We start from the raw sequence: 17,775 nt of genomic DNA, 5'->3' as shown, positions 1-17,775 counted from the left end.
TTCAACATACTATTGGGCTGGAGCAATAGCACAGCAGGTAGGGCGTTTGCCTTGAATGCGGCCAACCTGGGTTCAATTCCTCCACCTCTCTCGGAGAGCCCAGCAAGCTACCGAGAGTATCCCAGCTGCACAGCAGAGCCTGGTAAGCTAACCATGGCATATTTGATATGCCAAAAACAGTAACAACAAGTGTCATAATGGAGATGTTACTGGTGCCTGCTTGAGCAAATCAATGAACGAGAGTGCTACAGTGCTACTATTATATATTATTATATACTTATAATATTATAAGTTATCCTAAAATAAGAATGTCCTACTGAAGTTTCTTCTAAGTTTACCCTTTTCCTACTTGATCTAACTAGTTATTAATCACAAGGTTTATTATTAGCAAATCTGTCAATACATTAAGCCAATCATGCACATTGTTTTTCCTGGATAACATTTCTTGGAATGAAATGGCTCTCAAGCTGGTCACATTAATTGATACTAATAAGGATGCAGTCAAATGAAAACAAACTCTCCATTTCTGACTATTTTATAGTATTAACCTGTGGAGAAAAGAATCTTAATAAGAATAAATACTGCTCTGTTCTGCTCTACTCAGCTTTACAAATAGGATTCAATGGTGAGACAATGGAGAGCTGCTGAAATATCATTTGGCCTGGAAGAACTAGGAAATAGGCTATATTGAGATGAGGAAATAGACCCATAAATGTATTATAAAGCCTAAGAAGATAACAGGAAATTTTCTTAAAGAAAGTAGAGACTGGACCTGGAGTGATGGTAGTCGCACTGAGGTATTTAGCTGGCAGATGACAGACCTCGTTTCTCTCACATTCACCAAGCACCAGCAGTAGTGATCACTGAGCTCAGAGTCAAGGGAGAGAAGGAAGGAAACCAAAGCAGGGAGGCAGGAAGCAGGAAAGAAGGGAGGGAGGGAAGAAGGGAGGGAGAGAGGGAGGGAGGCAGGGAGCAAGGGAGGTAGGGAGCGAGGGAAGGAGGGGGGGAGGAAAGACATGATTTAAAATACCTGGTGAGAGATGAATGAATATGACAAAAATTCTGCTCCGAGGAAAAATAGGAAAACTTATGAAAAGGAAAAGGCAAACAAAAGTTTGGGAGCTAGAAGAGTAGAACCTAGTGGACATTATTAGGTTAGTCTCAAATCATATGTGAGAAATGGAATTATAGTCTATATTTTAGGATTTTTTTCTTATTTACTTGTTCTTATATTTAACGCTTATCAGTTCCTCTTTGTACTTTACTAGTGATATCTGCATCAATTTTATATCTCCTATAAGATTAAAAATTTATAAAAACTAATAATGACCAAAAATTGAGAAAATAATAGGTAAAATCATGGGAAATAATCAGATTTTAAGTAATCTTTCTTATTTTCAGAAAATGAATAAACTCATCAATTTTTATTTTATTAACTTCTAAATTTTAATGTGATGATTGAATAAGTAGGGTAATAGAAGAATTTCAAAGATGATGCACCAGCTTTAGAAGAGTTTGCAAGAGAAATTTCAAAATTAACTTTGAAAAAATATGTAATGTTGGTGGGCAGAGAGATAGTACAGTAACAAGGTGCTTGTCTAGTATGCAGGTATCCCAGGTTCTATCTCTGGCACTTTGTATGGTCCCCTGATCCCACCAGGAATAATCTCTGATTGCAGAGCCAGGAGAAATTCCTGAGCACTGCTGGGTGAGGCACAAAATGAAAGAAGGAAGGAAAGGAAGAAATAAGTAAAGAAAGAAAGAGAAAGAAAGAAAGAAATTAATTTTATTGCATAGTTGTAAGCATTTAATTTGTATTTGCTACTTTTATTTTAATTATGAAATATTAACTATGTTAGAACTTTTTCTTTAGAAGTGTCTATTTCAAAAGAAAATTTTATGCTAATAAAGCAGTCACATAACTTATGCCTATGGAGTTTAGCTGCTAAAACAAATTTCTTCATTTTAAGACATTGATAATGAAAAATGGTACCAAATAAATTTTCCATCTTCCCTGTGAGCAGAAAAATGATGACAGCCCTATAATTGTTCCAGTTTATAGTTCAGAGTCAGTTTGAGACTTCAGTAAATGAAGAAATGATCCGGAGGTTGGCAGGCTCACTGAGCTGAAAAGAATATTAGTGGATGTTGAGGATACTCAGGTGACTAGAATTTATTGTGGTATAATTTAGTAAGGAAGGGTATAAACAATGATAAATTTACCATAAATATATGCAGACCTTTACATGACTTTTTTGCTGAAGAATTATCAATATATGAGTCAAAGAATACCTCTTGAAGCCAGAAATGAATCCAAAAATAACAATGACCAACAAAATTCATACATCTTGTGTTCTCAGTTAAAGTAATTTAAGGTAGATACGTTTTCTAAAAATGGGACCACCGAACAGAGTTCTCAGGAGTCATTAATGCATACATAACATGAGACTTAATTACTCTGAGAGTAAATGTTTTCCTAATGCACTGTAGTTTTCTTGTTTGTTTGTGTTTGTTTTTTTTGTTGTTGTTGTTGGGCCAAACTTGGAAATGCTTGGGTTCTTATTCCTGGATCTGCATTAAAGATTATTCCTGAAAGACTCTGGGGACCGTATGGGATGCCAGAGATCAAACCTGGATCAGACACCTGCAATGCAAGCACCTTACTCACTGGACTCTCTCTGGCCCTGCCATGCAGTTTGTAAAAAGTCTAAATTATTGGCTTTTTACCTAACTAAAAACTAATAATGTAGTAGTAGACTAAGTGCTTAGCATATGTGAAGTCATCAAGGAACTATCCAATATATAAATAATCACTTAATCACTTAATCCCCGTTATTCATCGATTTATTCGAGTGGGTGCCAGTATCGTCTCCATTCATCCCGGTTGCGTGCTAGCGTAGCCCAATGGTATCTGTTCGTTTTAGGAACATGTAGAGCTTCAAACCGATCATTTAGGGTCTTGACGAAGAAGTCTGACCATCTTATAGGTGGGCGTCCACGTGATCTTTTGATGTCTCGTGGAATCCAATCAGAAATGGCTCTAGTCCAGCGGTTGTCTGTAAACCTCATTACGTGTCCAGTCCATCTGATTTTTGATGTCTTGGCAAATGAGACAGCGTCCCTGATTCTTGAGCGTTGACGAAGATCAGAACTCCGGATTCTATCTCTCATTTGAGTGAATCGTGATATTCCAAGCATACTTCTTTCGATTCCTCTTTGAGAGACCCAAATAGTGTTCTTATCCTGTTTTCGTAGGGTCCAGGTCTCTGAGGCATATGTTAATGCAGGAAGAATAGTGGAATCAAAGAGATGTGCTCGTAGCTGGAGGTTCTTTGTCCTTTTAGTTATTTCTTCAATGCTCTTGAAGGCATTCCAAGCCGCTCTCTTCCTCCTGCGCAACTCAGGTGCCAGGTCATTCATCATGTTCATTTCTCGACCTAGGTATATATAACTGTTGCATTCGGAGATGGTGGTTCCGTTGAGAGCGAATGGAGTGTCAGGAACAAGGCTGTTTCTCATAAACATTGTCTTCGTAAGATTCAGCTGTAGTCCTACCTTTCCACATTCACGGTTAAAGTCGTTCAGCATTTGTGACGCTTGGTTGATGTTTGGTGTTATTAGAATGATGTCATCAGCAAAGCGGAGGTGGTGTAGTTACCGACCATCTATCTTCACTCCCATGTTTTCCCATTCCAGTCGTCGCATGATGTTCTCGAGGGTGGCACTGAAGAGTTTTGGTGAAATGGTATCACCCTGCCGAACCCCTCTCTTGATATGGATGATTACTTCTTTGTAGAATGGTGAGATCTTGGTAGTGAATCTGCAATAGAGCTCACGAAGAATCCTGATGTATTGAGTTTGTACGCCCTGATTGGCTAGGGCTTCCATGACCGCTTCCATCTCAACAGAATCAAAGGCCTTCTTTAAATCAATGAACGTTAGACAGAGCGGCATCTTGAACTCCCGAGATACCTCAATGAGCTTGGTTATTGTGTGGATATGGTCAATGGTACTGAATCCTTTTCGGAATCCAGCTTGTTCACATGGTTGTCCTTCATCTAGTGTTCTGCTAATCCTATTCAGGATGACTCGAGTGAATAGTTTGTAGATGACAGACAATAGGCAGATTGGGCGATAGTTGCCAATGTCGTGGATGTCTCCTTTCTTGTATAGTAGTACAGTCTTGCTGGTTTTCCATTGGGATGGAACCTTGCATTCAGACAGGTAGCGTGTGAAGAGTCGAGCCAATGTATTGATGAGTACTGATGGTAAGTTCTTCAGGTGTTCAGGTCTGATCTTGTCTGGGCCAGGTGCTCTTTGTTTCTTTACCGACGAGATGGCATGTTGGATTTCGGAAGGGAGAACATTGGGAACGACATATCCATCATGTGGTATGTGGTATGTGGGCAAGTGGATGTGGCTATTAAAGAGATCTGAGTAGAAGTCATGAATAATCTTCTCCATTGCCCTTCTGGAAGATGTGATAGATCCATCATGATGTCGGAGGGCAGTCATCTTGGTTTTGTAGTTGGTGAAGGACAGGCGGGCATTACGAATGTTTTTCCCAGCTTCTGCTGCATCTACCAGTACTGCTGCTCTCCTGTTTTTGAGGTCATCCTTGATGGCTTTTCTGCACTGTTTTGCCAGTTCGGACGTTTGCTTGTGGTTGCCTGAGGCACGTGCCAAGCCATGTTGGCGAATAAGTTCAAGAGTGTTCGAAGAAAGACGGTTTTTTGTGGTTATCTCTCTCTTGGCATTCCTTGCACAATCATGGAGGTGCTGAATCATTCGATCGTATTCCTCATCAATGTTGTCAATGACAGCATCTTCCCATGTTGCCGCAACAGAGCCAAAGAGTTCCCAGTTGGTGGTTGTTCTGGGAGTCCTCTTCTTAAACCTTGCATTCTTTTCTCCTCGTTCTGTGAGGTAGAATTTTGCACGAAGAAGACGGTGGTCTGATCCCGTTTGGAATTTTGGGACAACAGTAACATCGGTTAGGCAAAACCGCCGATTGAATATGATGTGGTCTATTTCATTGTGGAACCGTCCATCAGGAGACTCCCATGTCCAACGTTTAGATTCAGCCTTTTGGAATTGTGAGTTACCATGGAAAGTTTTGGTTGACATGATGAATTCAGCTAGTCTGTCACCCTGTTCGTTCCATTCCAGGCCATGGGTTCCGATGTGGAGTTCATCGACTGATCTTCTTGGTCCTACCTTGGCATTAAAATCACCAACAATGATCTTGTAGAAGGTGTGACCTTCTTTATAGAATTTCTCCAGCTCCATGTAGAATTTCTCAGTTTCTTTTTCACCATAACTGGATGTTGGTGCATAGACAACAAAGATAGAAACTGCCGGTAGTGAGCCACATTTATTCAAGTGTAATCGTCCGATTCGGGTTGTTAGGCATTCAAATGAATCAATGCTCGTGACTAAGTTTGTGTTGACAAGGATACCGACACCACCGATGCCTCTTTTATCACATGTTCCAAGGAACAGTTCTTCTCCAGTGTCGAAAACAGCATGATGGGATTGATGTCTTTTCGTTTCGGTTAGACCAATGATGTCGTACTTGATCTTTCGTGCTTGTACCATAAGGTCTTCAATGGATGCAGTAGATGCCAGCATACGCTCATTAAAAGTACAGACAATCATTTTTGTTTTTCTGCGTTTTGGCAGCCTATGTCTGCCTTGGTGTTTTATCAGCCTCTCCTTCCATATCCTTCTCGACTCTGTATATTCAGGGTTAGGGAAATGAGATCCAATTTATTACTGGATTTGGCATATCAATTTGGTCTATTTGGCATAGACCACGGATAGCTTGCCAGGCTCTGCCGTGTGGGTTGGATATTTAAGGATATTTAAGGTACCCTGAAAATTTAGAGAAAATTAAATAAATAGTCACGCGGCCGCAAATGCGGCCGCACGCTCCCAGGAGCTTGTTGTGATAATCTCTGGATCCTGGCCTTTGTTGGGGTTACACGGCAGTTGGAGGGTGTAACTGTCTGGCTACTGACAGGTCCAGTCCCAAACCGTGCAGGCTTGGAGATCTCAGCCCCGGGTCCCAAACACCTGGGTTCCTCTGCCAGTTCTGTTATGTCTGAGGCTTATCCAAGTGTGTGGAGAGTGGCTCCAGTAAGGCCTTGGTTGGGGCCTGGAGGTCTTCAGCTGTTGGGCCCTGGCGAGGATAGTCAGACACAGGGTAGGAGACTCTGCCTTGTGCTCTCCCGGGAGCTTGTTGTGATAATCTCTGGATCTTGGCCTAAATAATGAGAAAACAAAATGCAGGAATGAAAACACAACATTCTTTAAAGGCACACGAAAAAATCCAGTGTTCTATCATATAGATTGTGTAATGTTCATCATTGCTCAAATATCAGGTCTGCAAAAATGGAAAAAAATTTTACCCATAAACGGGAGGGAAAAATACAAAGCTGTTCCTAGAGGAATTGTAGAATAAAAATATATAACTAGACATAGAAATTCTAAACTATAAGTTATGGTTTAATATGGAAAAAAACTATAATGAAAGCCATCTCCTAGCCATGCAGAGATCCAACAATAAAAATAAAAACCTCAATCTTACCAGACAACTACTGGTCATTTAGAGCCTTACAACAGAATACTGCTAATCAGACAACCTCTAAAAGGCTGGACTTTAAAAAAGAAGAACAAAATATCAGAAATCTTAAATATGAATCTAACATATATAAAGCACCCAAACACATGAATCCAACAATTTCAAAATTTATGAATGAATAGACCATTCGAAACTGAGTTGGATATTAACAAAAGAGAATAAATTTAAAAGGCTTGACATTTGAAAGATATTTAGATTAGAAGTGAATAACAAAAAGAAGATATTTGAAAATCATTAATCACTTAATCACTTAACTTCCCGTTAGTCGTTGATTTGCTCGAGCAGGCGCCAGTAACCTCTACATTTGTCCCTGTCGCATGCTAGTGTAGCCCAATGGCATCTGTTTGCTCTGGGAACATGAAGAGCCTCAAACCGATCGTTCATGATCTTGATGAAGAAGTCTGACCATCTGGTAGGTGGGCGGCCATGCAGTCTTTTGACATCCCATGGGATCCAGTCGGTAACAGCTCTAGTCCAGCGGTCGTCTTTAAATCTCATTACGTGACCAGCCCATCTGATTTTTGACACCTTGGCAAACGAGACAGCATCCCTGATTCTTGATCGTCGAGGGATGTCAGAACTCTGGATGACGTGATATTCCAAGCATAGCTCCTTCAATTCCTCTTTGGGAGACCCAAATAGCATACTCATCCTGTTTGCATAGGGCCCAGGTCTCTGAGGCATATGTTAATGCAGAAAGAACAATGGAATCAAAGAGATGTGCCCGGAGCCGCCGGGGTTCTTCATCCTCTTAGCTATTTCTTCGATGTTCTTGAAGGCGTTCCAAGCTGCTCTCTTCCTCCTGACCTGGGTGCCAGGTCATTTGTCATGTTGACTTCTCGACCTAGGTACACATAGCTGTTGCATTCGGAGATGGTCGTTCCATTGAGAGCGAATGGGGCATCAGGAACGAGGCTGTTTCTCATAAACATTGTCTTCGTAAGATTCAGCTGTAGTCCTACCTTTCCACACTCACGGTCAAAGTTGGCCAGCATTTGTGCCGCTTGGCTGATGTTTGGTGTTATTAAAACAATGTCATCAGCAAAGCGGAGGTGGTGTAGTTGCCGACCATCTATCTTCACTCCCATTCCTTCCCATTCCAGTCGTCGCATGATGTTCTCAAGGGTGGCACTGAAGAGTTTCGGTGAAATAATATCGCCCTGATGAAACCCTCTCTTGACATAAATGATCACTTCTTTGGAGAATGGTGAGATCCTGGTAGTGAATCCGCAATACAGCTCACGGAGGATCTTGATGTGTTGGGCTTGAATGCCCTAATTGGCTAGGGCTTCAATGACCGCTTCCGTCTCAACAGAATCAAAGTCCTTCTTTAAATCAATGAACGTTAAACAGAGTGGCATCTTGAACTCCCGAGAAACCTCAATGAGCTTGGTTATTGTGTGGATTTGGTCGATGGTGCTGAATCCTTTGCAGAACCCGACTTGCTCGCATGGTTGTCCTTCATCTAGTGTTCTGCCAATCCTATTTAGGATGACTCGAGTGAACAACTTGTAGATGACAGAGAATAGGCAGATCAGGTAATAGTTGCCAATGTCATGGATGTCTCCCTTCTTGAACATCATTAACATATGAAAATCATTAACATATGAAAATTAACTGACTCTACTTAATCAATGATTCAAAATAAAAATCTCCAGATAAGATTAGATCTGTGTAGCATTCATTATATAAATAAAATTTTAACCAAACTTACTCAAATTTATTGATTGACGTTTAAGCTGTCCTTATAAAGAGATGTAAGTTGGTATTATTTTTTCAGAACAGAGGAATTATCTTAAAAACTTAAGCAAAGAGTACATTCCAGAAACTAAAGAAGATAAACACAAAGTAATCATGCAACAGGATTAAAAACTTTAATGAGAATAAAGAAAATAGAGAAAAAGGATTCGATGAAGAAAAGTCAGTAAAACCAAAGTTGATCATAGAATTTGTTAAAATTTTATCCCTACAGATGGAAGAGAAAAATAATACAAATTAAATTCAAGAATAAATGAAGGCTCACAACTGACTTTCTATATAGTAGATTATGAGAATGTTATTTTCAAGCATGAAAAAATTAATAATATAAACATTAGACAAATATAAATTACTAAAACTATCACGATCACGATCACCCTGTTGTTCGTCGATTTCCTTGAGGAGGCACCAGTAACGTCTCCTTCTTCCTAGCCCTGAGATTTTAAAAGAGCCATTAAAATGCTCTTTCAAGATTAGGAGAATGAGACCCATCGTTGTTACTGGTATTTGGCATATTGAGTACAACACGGGAAGTTTGCCAGACTCTGCCGTGCGGGCAGGATACTTTTGGTAGCTTGCCAGGTTCTCCAACGGAAAAAAAAAAAAAGATAATAAGATGTCTTCCGGGAGCTGGGTTTTAGTCTCTGTGTCTTGGGCAATGATGGGACCAGCCTGGCGCTGGCGGCAGCTGGTGGGTGTGACGCCTACCTACTGGAAGATGGGGGGTCTGGGTGGAGAAGGCCCAGTCCCAATCCAAGTAGGCTTGGAGAACTCAGCCCCCGGACCCGCATGCCTGGGTTCCTCTGCCAGTTCTTTCATGAATGAGGCCCATCCGGACTTGTGGAGAGTGGTCCAGCATGGCCGTGGCTGGCTCCGGAGGTCCTCAGCTGCTGGGGCTCTGCTCGGGGCGGGGAGGGGGGAGAGAAACTCAACCCTCCCCCCTCCAAGGCACCCCAGTGAGGACAGCCAGGGGCAGGGCCAGGAGACAAAAACTATCATCAATAGAAAATCTGAATAATTTCATAACAAATAAGTACAATTAGTAATGATAACAGTAACCCTTGTCATTATAAAAACCTACTTACAGAGAAAAAGCCCTGACCTAGACAGTTTCACTAGTAAATTCTACTGAACATTTGAAGAAAGTTTGAACTCATTCTCTATACACTTTTCCAAAAAATTGGATGAAGAGATAAAGGTTCTTAATTCTTTCTATGAGATCAATATTACTCTTATCAAACTACAAATGTTACGAGGAAAAAAATATAAACCTATATGAATATACATAAATATGAATATACATAAAAATATACATAAAATACATTTTATCTAGTTTCTATCTAACTTCTCTAGTCCTAGTATGTCAGCTTTCCTTGTTGCCATTTGTAGATAACATCTGTGGCTGATGAAATGAAGATGGATTCCTTTGACTAGGCAATTCTCAGGAGTAATCCATATCAACATAAGTGACTATTTTTCTTAGTTATCATAATCTGTATATTTATATCATTTTATGGTTATTGCCTTTTGTTTCATTTCTAACTCTTGTTTTTGTTTATGGAAAGCCAGTGCTCATTAAAATTATAATAAAATTTTATTTCCATTTACATCTATTATATTTTGGTTATTTGTCTTGGACTTCACCAAAGCTGCTAAGTGCTTTCAAGTTTCTCAAAGATGCTCTAGGAGCACCAAGTAAGAAGTTATCCTGTTGCCTTTGATTTCCAAAGGAGCAGAACCCAGACATCTAAGAGACCTAAATTCAGATCTTGACAGAGAGGCTTATAAAATATTCGATAAGCCTTCATTCTTTTACTTTTAAATTTTATTTAAATTTTTAAAATTATTTTTGAGGTAATTACAATACTTGAGGTAAAAGCATTCCAATTTATAGTATTGATACTCAAAATTACTGCACACCACTTCCACCACAATGGCCATAACTGTCCCCCATCCCTTTGTGCCCTGTGCTCCTACGTGCCTTACCCTCCCACCCCACACCCATTATTTGTTAACTGCCATCTCTGGTTTTGGTGCATATACTTACTTCCTTAGCAGTGTATGTTTGAGACCTTCCACCTACATAATTGTGTAACTACCAATCAACCTACACATTCCCTTCACTTTTTTGATGGGATTATTTTTCTCTTGCCTGCATTAATTTTGGGGGAGAGTGGGGTTATACTCATGGTGGGGGTTATACCTGGCTCTATACTCAGGAATCACTTCTTGCATGCTTGGGAACATATGGGATGCTGGGGGTTGAACCTGAGTTGGCAGAGCGCAGTGCAAGCACCCTGCCCACTGTACTACATCTCTGACCACTCTTGCCTACATTCGATTATATATATATAAAAAATATTTGATTATATATAGATATAAATAAATATAAATATTCAATTATAGATATAAATATATATTATATGTATGTATATATATATATATTCACTGATACATACAGTTAGAAAGTTGTTCATGACTGGGCTTTAGTCATATACTGTTTCAACACCCATTCCTTCACCAGTGTATATTTTCCAACTAATGTCCCCCGTTTCTCTCCTGCCACCCTCCTGCATGCTTGTCTTATGGAAGTCAGTTTTCTTCTCTCTCTCTCTCTCTCTCTCTCTCTCTCTCTCTCACATTATGGTTTGTAATACAGATGCTGAGAGACTGTCATTGTCACTTTCCTCCTGTTGTTCATCGATTTGCTTGAGCAGGCCCAGTAAAGTCTCTATTGTGACAATTGTTACTGTGTTTGGCATATTGAATATGTCACAGGTAGCTTGCCAGGCTTTGCCAGGCGGGCGAGATACTCTCTGTAGCTTGCCGGGCACTCTGAGAGGGGTGGAGGATTTGAACTCTGGTCGGCCATGTTGGCTGCGCGCAAGGCAAATGCCCTACGCACTGTGCCATCGCTCCAGCCCGTTGAGAGACTATCATGTATATATGTATATACCCTTATCTACTTTCAACACTCAGTTCTTGTACAGAGTGATCATTTCCCCGTGTTATTGTCAATTGGTCCCTTCTCTATCCTAACCCACACACACTTGTGTCTCGCCTGCACTCTTAAATGAATGGAATGTTAGTTTTTTAATCGCAATTGACAATGAAGACCAGAGATCAACATCTCAGATACATTGACTACAAAAGAGATACAAGTTCTCAACTACCACTCTTGGTCTATCAATGATATAATCACTTATAACAAAAAGTATTTCTCTTAAATATTTTTTTCCTCCTTACCTTCTAAGCTGGGCTGGAGCGATAGCACAGCTGGTAGGGTGTTTGCCTTGCAAGCGGCCAACAAGGCCGACCCAATTTGATTCCTCTGCCCCTCTCGGCGGAGAGCCTGGCAATCTACCAAGAGTATCTCGCCCACACGGCAAAGCCTGGCAAGCTCCCCGTGACGTATTCGATATGCCAAACACAGTAACAATTGTCACAATGGAGACATTACTGGGCCCGCTCGAGCAAATCGATGAACAATGGGAGGACAGTGACAGTGACCTTCTAGACTAACTTAATAGCCTTGGCTAGTGGATGTAGGAAAATGTGAATTATAATGTTTCTAGGAAAATGTTTTCTCTCATTTCTAGCATGTAATAATAAATCACTTGAGAATCATAGAAGAATACAAATGTTTTCTCTATATAACGGAACGTTTGTGTCTTAAATTTTGATTTAACTGATTCAGTTTTACTTGATGTTACGTGTAAATGTTTGACAGCATGGAAGTTTTGTTAAAGTTGGAAGAACAGAGAGGTTTTGTACAAAATTGAGGTTTTTGCGTTTTTTTTAATTATAGTTGTATATACTTATCTATATAAATGTAAATGTAGAAGGCATAGGTATAGAATTATATATGAATACTTATCTATTTCTATCTAGCTCTAGCTATCTAAAGATATACCCACCTCTATATTTTTACCTATCTACATTCCTCACAGTGTTTTTGGTTTTGGGCTCATTTGGTGGTGCTCAAGGTTTATTCCTGACTCTGTGCTCAGGAATCACTCCCACGTGACAGTTAAGTACCTTATGGGATTTATGATCTGTCTATCCCCATTCTATCAAGTTTTATCAGGAACAAAGGTGAACTTTTTATCAAGTCTTTTGTATCTATAAAATTATATCTATAAATTTTAGTCTTTAATTTAACCAAGGTGAATTACACTACTTGTTATCATAAATAAACCATATTTCTGTTCACTGGAATAAATACTTGTTATTTTCAGTTGTTGTTAACTTGTTGTTAACAACTTTTCTTGTTATCTTGAGTTGTTGTTAACTCGTTGTTAACACATTGTGTTTGCTTCATGATGTTAGTCTTTTAGTCTTATGCTGTATTTGTTAAATGTGTCTTATTCACACAGCTTTATAACATGAAACAGCAGAAAGTAGGCTTTTTTTCTTTCACTTGACATGAAAATTAGATATTTTATAATTGGTTTGATAAAGTTCAATCATGAAATCATCTGAACCTAGTTATATTTTTAAATAGGTAAAGGTAAAGGTAAAGGCCCTCCCGTTGATCGTCGATTTGCTCGAGCGGGCCCAGTAACGTCTCCATTGGAGACTTTGTTGTTACTGTGTCTGGCATATCAAATACTCTCGGTAGCTTGCCGGGCTCTCCGAGAGGGGTGGAGGAATCGAACTCGGGTCGGCCATGTTGGCCGCTTGTAAGGCGAACGCCCTACCCGCTGTGCTATATAAATAGAGCTCTTAAATAACTTTTGAAATTGTATCTGTGTTTATTTATATTTTTGAATTTTGTTAAATAGTTTAATTTTAATACAATATAATACATCCATCTAGATTGTCAATATTTTCACATATATTTCATAAAATCATAAAACACCTTAACATTCTTTAATGCCACTGGTATTTATTTCTCTTTTCTCCAGTACTATGTGAATCTATACTATGTTCTCTCCTTTTCACAAGTACACAAGTAAGCAATTCTAATTATTTTTTCACGCCTAAGAACTGTTAGCAATTCTGACATTTTTTATTTCCTAATTTATTTATTTAGACTTTCGCATTCATTAAATTTTCTTGTATACTCCTTGTTCTCATTATGTAATTCTTCATAACTTATGGATTTATATTTATTGTCATTAGTTGTGTTTATAGTAAAAATATCTGAGGTTATGTTATTAGCATCATTTTGTAAATATTCTGTAATTGTGGTTCCTTTTGCCCTGAGAATTCTTTAGAAAAGAATGGTATTAAAATGTCAAATACTTTGGGGGTTTTTTTGGTTTCTAAATTTGACATTCATTCATTTTTCACTTTATTAGATTGTGGTTTTGGAAAATGATCTCAAGTATATTTGCTCTTTGAATGAATATTTCTTTTGGCTAATATGTGATTACATGTTTTTTAATATGTATATAAAATGCTCCAGAGGTCATAGGAATGAATATTTTTTGTTTGCATATTGTAGTGTTTGGTATATATGTTCTTTTATTTGAATAGATGTATCTCTTTTAGAATATGGTTTAGATTTTTATGCAGAAAATACTTTTATATCCATGATATTTCAGAGACAACAAAAATCCTTTCCTAAATTCTCTCCCTCCTGCTCTTTTTCCATCTGTTTCTCATTTCAGTCCTCTGAAATTTGTATCAGGTATTCTAATGTTATATCAGATGGTACTCAAAATTCATTGAGAACTTGTTTACTGCATCATTTTAAAGGAACTATGTTAACCCTCATTGAATTCTTTTCAAAAGTGAACTTTTATGATTTTGATATTAAACATCATTCTATATTATATCTGCTGCTGAATATTTTTCAATTATTTCCATTTTTTCTCAGTTAATTTGGACAATCTATTGAATGACTAAAAATTACGTTATTGAATATTTAATATACAAATTCCTCCCCATTGCTTTTTTTTCTGTTGTTATTCTCATTTTCATTGCATTCATAAGTAGGAACTAATTTATGTCTCTTCTGTTATGATTATTCATTAACTAAGAGGTTCCTATGTATCAATGCACCACATACAGCAAAATTGTCCAGAAAGTCTATTCTCTAAGACATTTAACAACTGAAGAGAGAATATTATCCTTCTTCTTTAATTTCCCGTTGTCAAATTTTAAGATTGTACCTGTCTCAGTCCATTACTTAATTGCACTCTTTATCATGGTATTGGCCACATTTACTAATAAAATTTGTATTATTTGTACTTCATGGAAATTTGTACTTACCTCTGATTTATATATAAGCATTTTAAATAATGAACTGTAGTTTCATTTTACTTTTTGTCTGTAATAAATATATTTCACAATTCACATGTCTGCCTGTACCCCAGTTTATCCAAGTACAGGCAATGTCCTTGGATTTATACAAGCATTCTTTTGTGGTTTCTTGAATCATCCCAAAGATTTCTTATAATATAACCATGAGTCTAAGTTTAACTTATTACTAGGTCTGGAAGGCAATATACTCAGCATCTTTATTCTAGAGATGCCCACATCCTAATGCTCAGAAATTATGACTATGTTGTATGACAAAGAGAGACCAACATTGCCAATAGAAAGAGGAGAGCTGATAGAACAAAAAAAGGTAGAGATTATCTTGTGTTATTCAGATGAAACCAATGTAAAAACAAATGGGTCCTTTTAAGTGGTTAGCTAGAAAAAAAATCAGAGAGCTAGCAGTGTAAAAAGAATTTGGTCTAAATTGGCTGTGAAGATAGAAGAGTAGGGTCATGAGCCAAGGAATGTGGGTAGCTTCCAGAAACTGTCAGGATCAAGGGATGTGTTTTTCCCCAAAGCAACCAACAAGAATGCAATCCACTGATCCTTGAGTTGAGTTCATTAAGAACCATTGTGAACTTCTAACAACCAAACCTGCAAGGCAATAAAGTTGCCCAACACTTGGCTCATAGTAATTTGTCACAGCCCCAATAAAAAAGACTATATGGGGCCAGAGCGATAGTACAATGAGTACAATGAGTAGGGCATTTGCTTGTGAAAGGCCAACCAGATTATGATCCACTACCCCTCACATGGTCCCCTGAGCCCACCAGGAGTGATTCCTAAGTGCAGAGCCAGGAGTAACCCTTGAACATTGCTGGGTATGTCCCCAAACAACGACAACAAAAGAATAGATAAGACATTTAATTTTTGCTAGTAGAAATTCTTTGTTGCATTATATCATGCCATGTAGTTCTGTATTTGTGAAAGCTATTACTATCCAGTAATTTTGTACCTTTCCACCTTACTGAATTAGTTATTAATTGTAATTGAAAATCTTGTTTTTTAAATGTATAATCAGGTCCTCTACAAATAGTGGTAATTAACTGCTTTCCAATTTTTTAATTTTTTTCTTTGTCAAAATATATTGGTTAGTGTCTCCAAATCCAAGTTCATTAAAAGTGACAATGGTTAGGGGGCTGGAGCAATAGCACAGCGGGTAGGGCGTCTGCCTTGCATGCAGCCGACCAGGGTTCGATTCCCAGCATCCCATATGGTCCCCCGAATACCGCCAGGAGTAAGTCCTGAGTGCAGAGTTAGGAGTAACCCCTGTGCATGGCCGAGTGTGACCCAAAAAGCAAAAAAAAAAAAAAATGATAATGGCTTACATAGCTTTTGCCTGACAATTGGATAGTACTTCTATAGGTTTTTTTGTTTGTTTGTTTTTGCTTTTTGTATCACACCCAGCAGTGCACTGGGGTTACTCCTAACTCTGCACTCAGGACTTACTCCTGGCAGTGCTTGGGGGACCATATGGGATGCTGGGAATCTAACCCAGGTTGGCATCGTGCAAGGCAAACACTGTACCCGCTGTGCTATCACTCCAGCCCCAGGTTTTTTGACAGGATCATTCTACTCTTTTGAGATGCGTATTTATCATGGGAGATAGTATTTACTCCAACTTTAAGAGATGATATCAAGACTAGATTCTGAACTCTGGAAAATGCTCTTTCAGCATGGTAAATAAGGAGTGATGCTTCTTCTAAGTTACATAAATATTACAAGTTCTAGTCATAGTTAACTATCCAACATTTTTCAAAAGCACAAATAACTCTCAAAATGAACCCATTTTTCTATGCATTCTACAACACTAATTTCTACTTTTACATTATGTCTCAATAACAAGTTTATAAAACTTGGTTAAAAAATGGTTCAAATTTTTAATATTTTGTGTTGAATCCTGAATTAATTGTACTATGATTATTAATATTATTAAGGTTATGAATTTTTCTCTAAGAACTCTGATTTAGCTCTATTAAAATGTTTCAAATAAGTTGTGCTGAGATTTCTATAGTTTTCCAGATGTTTTACAGTTTGGAATTGAGCTGTCTCTTAAAGACCAATTAATAAAAGACACTTTCAAAACTTTTGTTGATTTCTTTAACTTAAACAAAATAGTGATATTCTACACATTTTCTTCATTTCTAGTCATATCACTTTGCTTCCAAATTATAATAATTCAGTATTTTCTCAAATTGATACTGAATTTATGAAGAACTAATTTGGAATTTGTACAGGTTTATTACTGTGACTTTCAGGAACAATTAAATGGATATCAAAATTTTATGTGCAAATTTTGACATTTTTCAAGAATGTGAAAATGCAACATTCTAATTATGCCATTTGTTCCTTAATATTTTTATATAATTTTTGTGCACATCTGTCATGTGCATTAGATCCATGAATTAAAATATTGTATGTTAATGATGTTGACATTTCTCCTCACGGTTCCAAAAATTTCACATACACAAGGTAATTTTAGCACTGTGTTCATAATTGTAACACAGATACTCGTAATTGTAAAATTTTAATGCTAATTTCACACCTCAATATTGCACTCTTTTGATTCGATATTTTTTAAATGCTTGCATTCAAACAACAAAAATTAATTAATAATACTCCTTTCTGTTTAATTTTACCTGACTTATTTCTGGCCTTATTTTTATTTCTTAATCTTTGTAAATTGCTGAGGGGCAACTGCCTTGGAATAGTAGGGTAGAGAATTTAGCTTAATAATTTCTTCCAATTTATGTTTGTATTTTTATCTCAAATGTTATTTTATAATTAACTATTTTTTATTTTCTGTTTGATTTATTTCTACTTCTTCACAGAGTATCCCAATTATACTTGTGAATTTCCAAATCAGTCATTTTTAAATCGTTGTTTTCATTATTAATACTTCTCTTGTTTATGTACTTTTTCTATTAATTTTATTTACTTTTTCAATTGTATCTTTGGTTCTCAGAATAGCTGTTTTTCAATAAAATTTCCCTATTGTGGTTAAATTTATTTTACACTTTTGTGTTTTGTCTCTATCTTTCTGAAGTTCTGACAGCAACCTCTGCCTCAACCCTGGCCCTCTACCTGTAACAGTAAGCTCAGCT

At 37.6% G+C, this 17,775-nt stretch overlaps 1 protein-coding gene across 1 annotated transcript; it reads right to left on the bottom strand.

The window, feature by feature from the left end:
- Positions 1-4,557: 4,557 nt before the first annotated feature.
- Positions 4,558-5,658, bottom strand: LOC130019084 (craniofacial development protein 2-like; the record flags this gene model as incomplete). Its single annotated transcript, XM_056109660.1, has 1 exon — positions 4,558-5,658. A coding segment is annotated over exon 1 (1,101 nt), but the record flags the coding sequence as incomplete, so codon positions are not given.
- Between the last annotated feature and the right edge of the window lie 12,117 nt (positions 5,659-17,775).

This window comes from Sorex fumeus, unplaced genomic scaffold (assembly GCF_029834395.1).
Source record: "Sorex fumeus unplaced genomic scaffold, SorFum_2.1 ptg000008l, whole genome shotgun sequence".
Classification (NCBI taxonomy): Eukaryota; Metazoa; Chordata; class Mammalia; order Eulipotyphla; family Soricidae; genus Sorex; species Sorex fumeus.
This window is presented reverse-complemented; position numbering and strand designations above follow the sequence as displayed.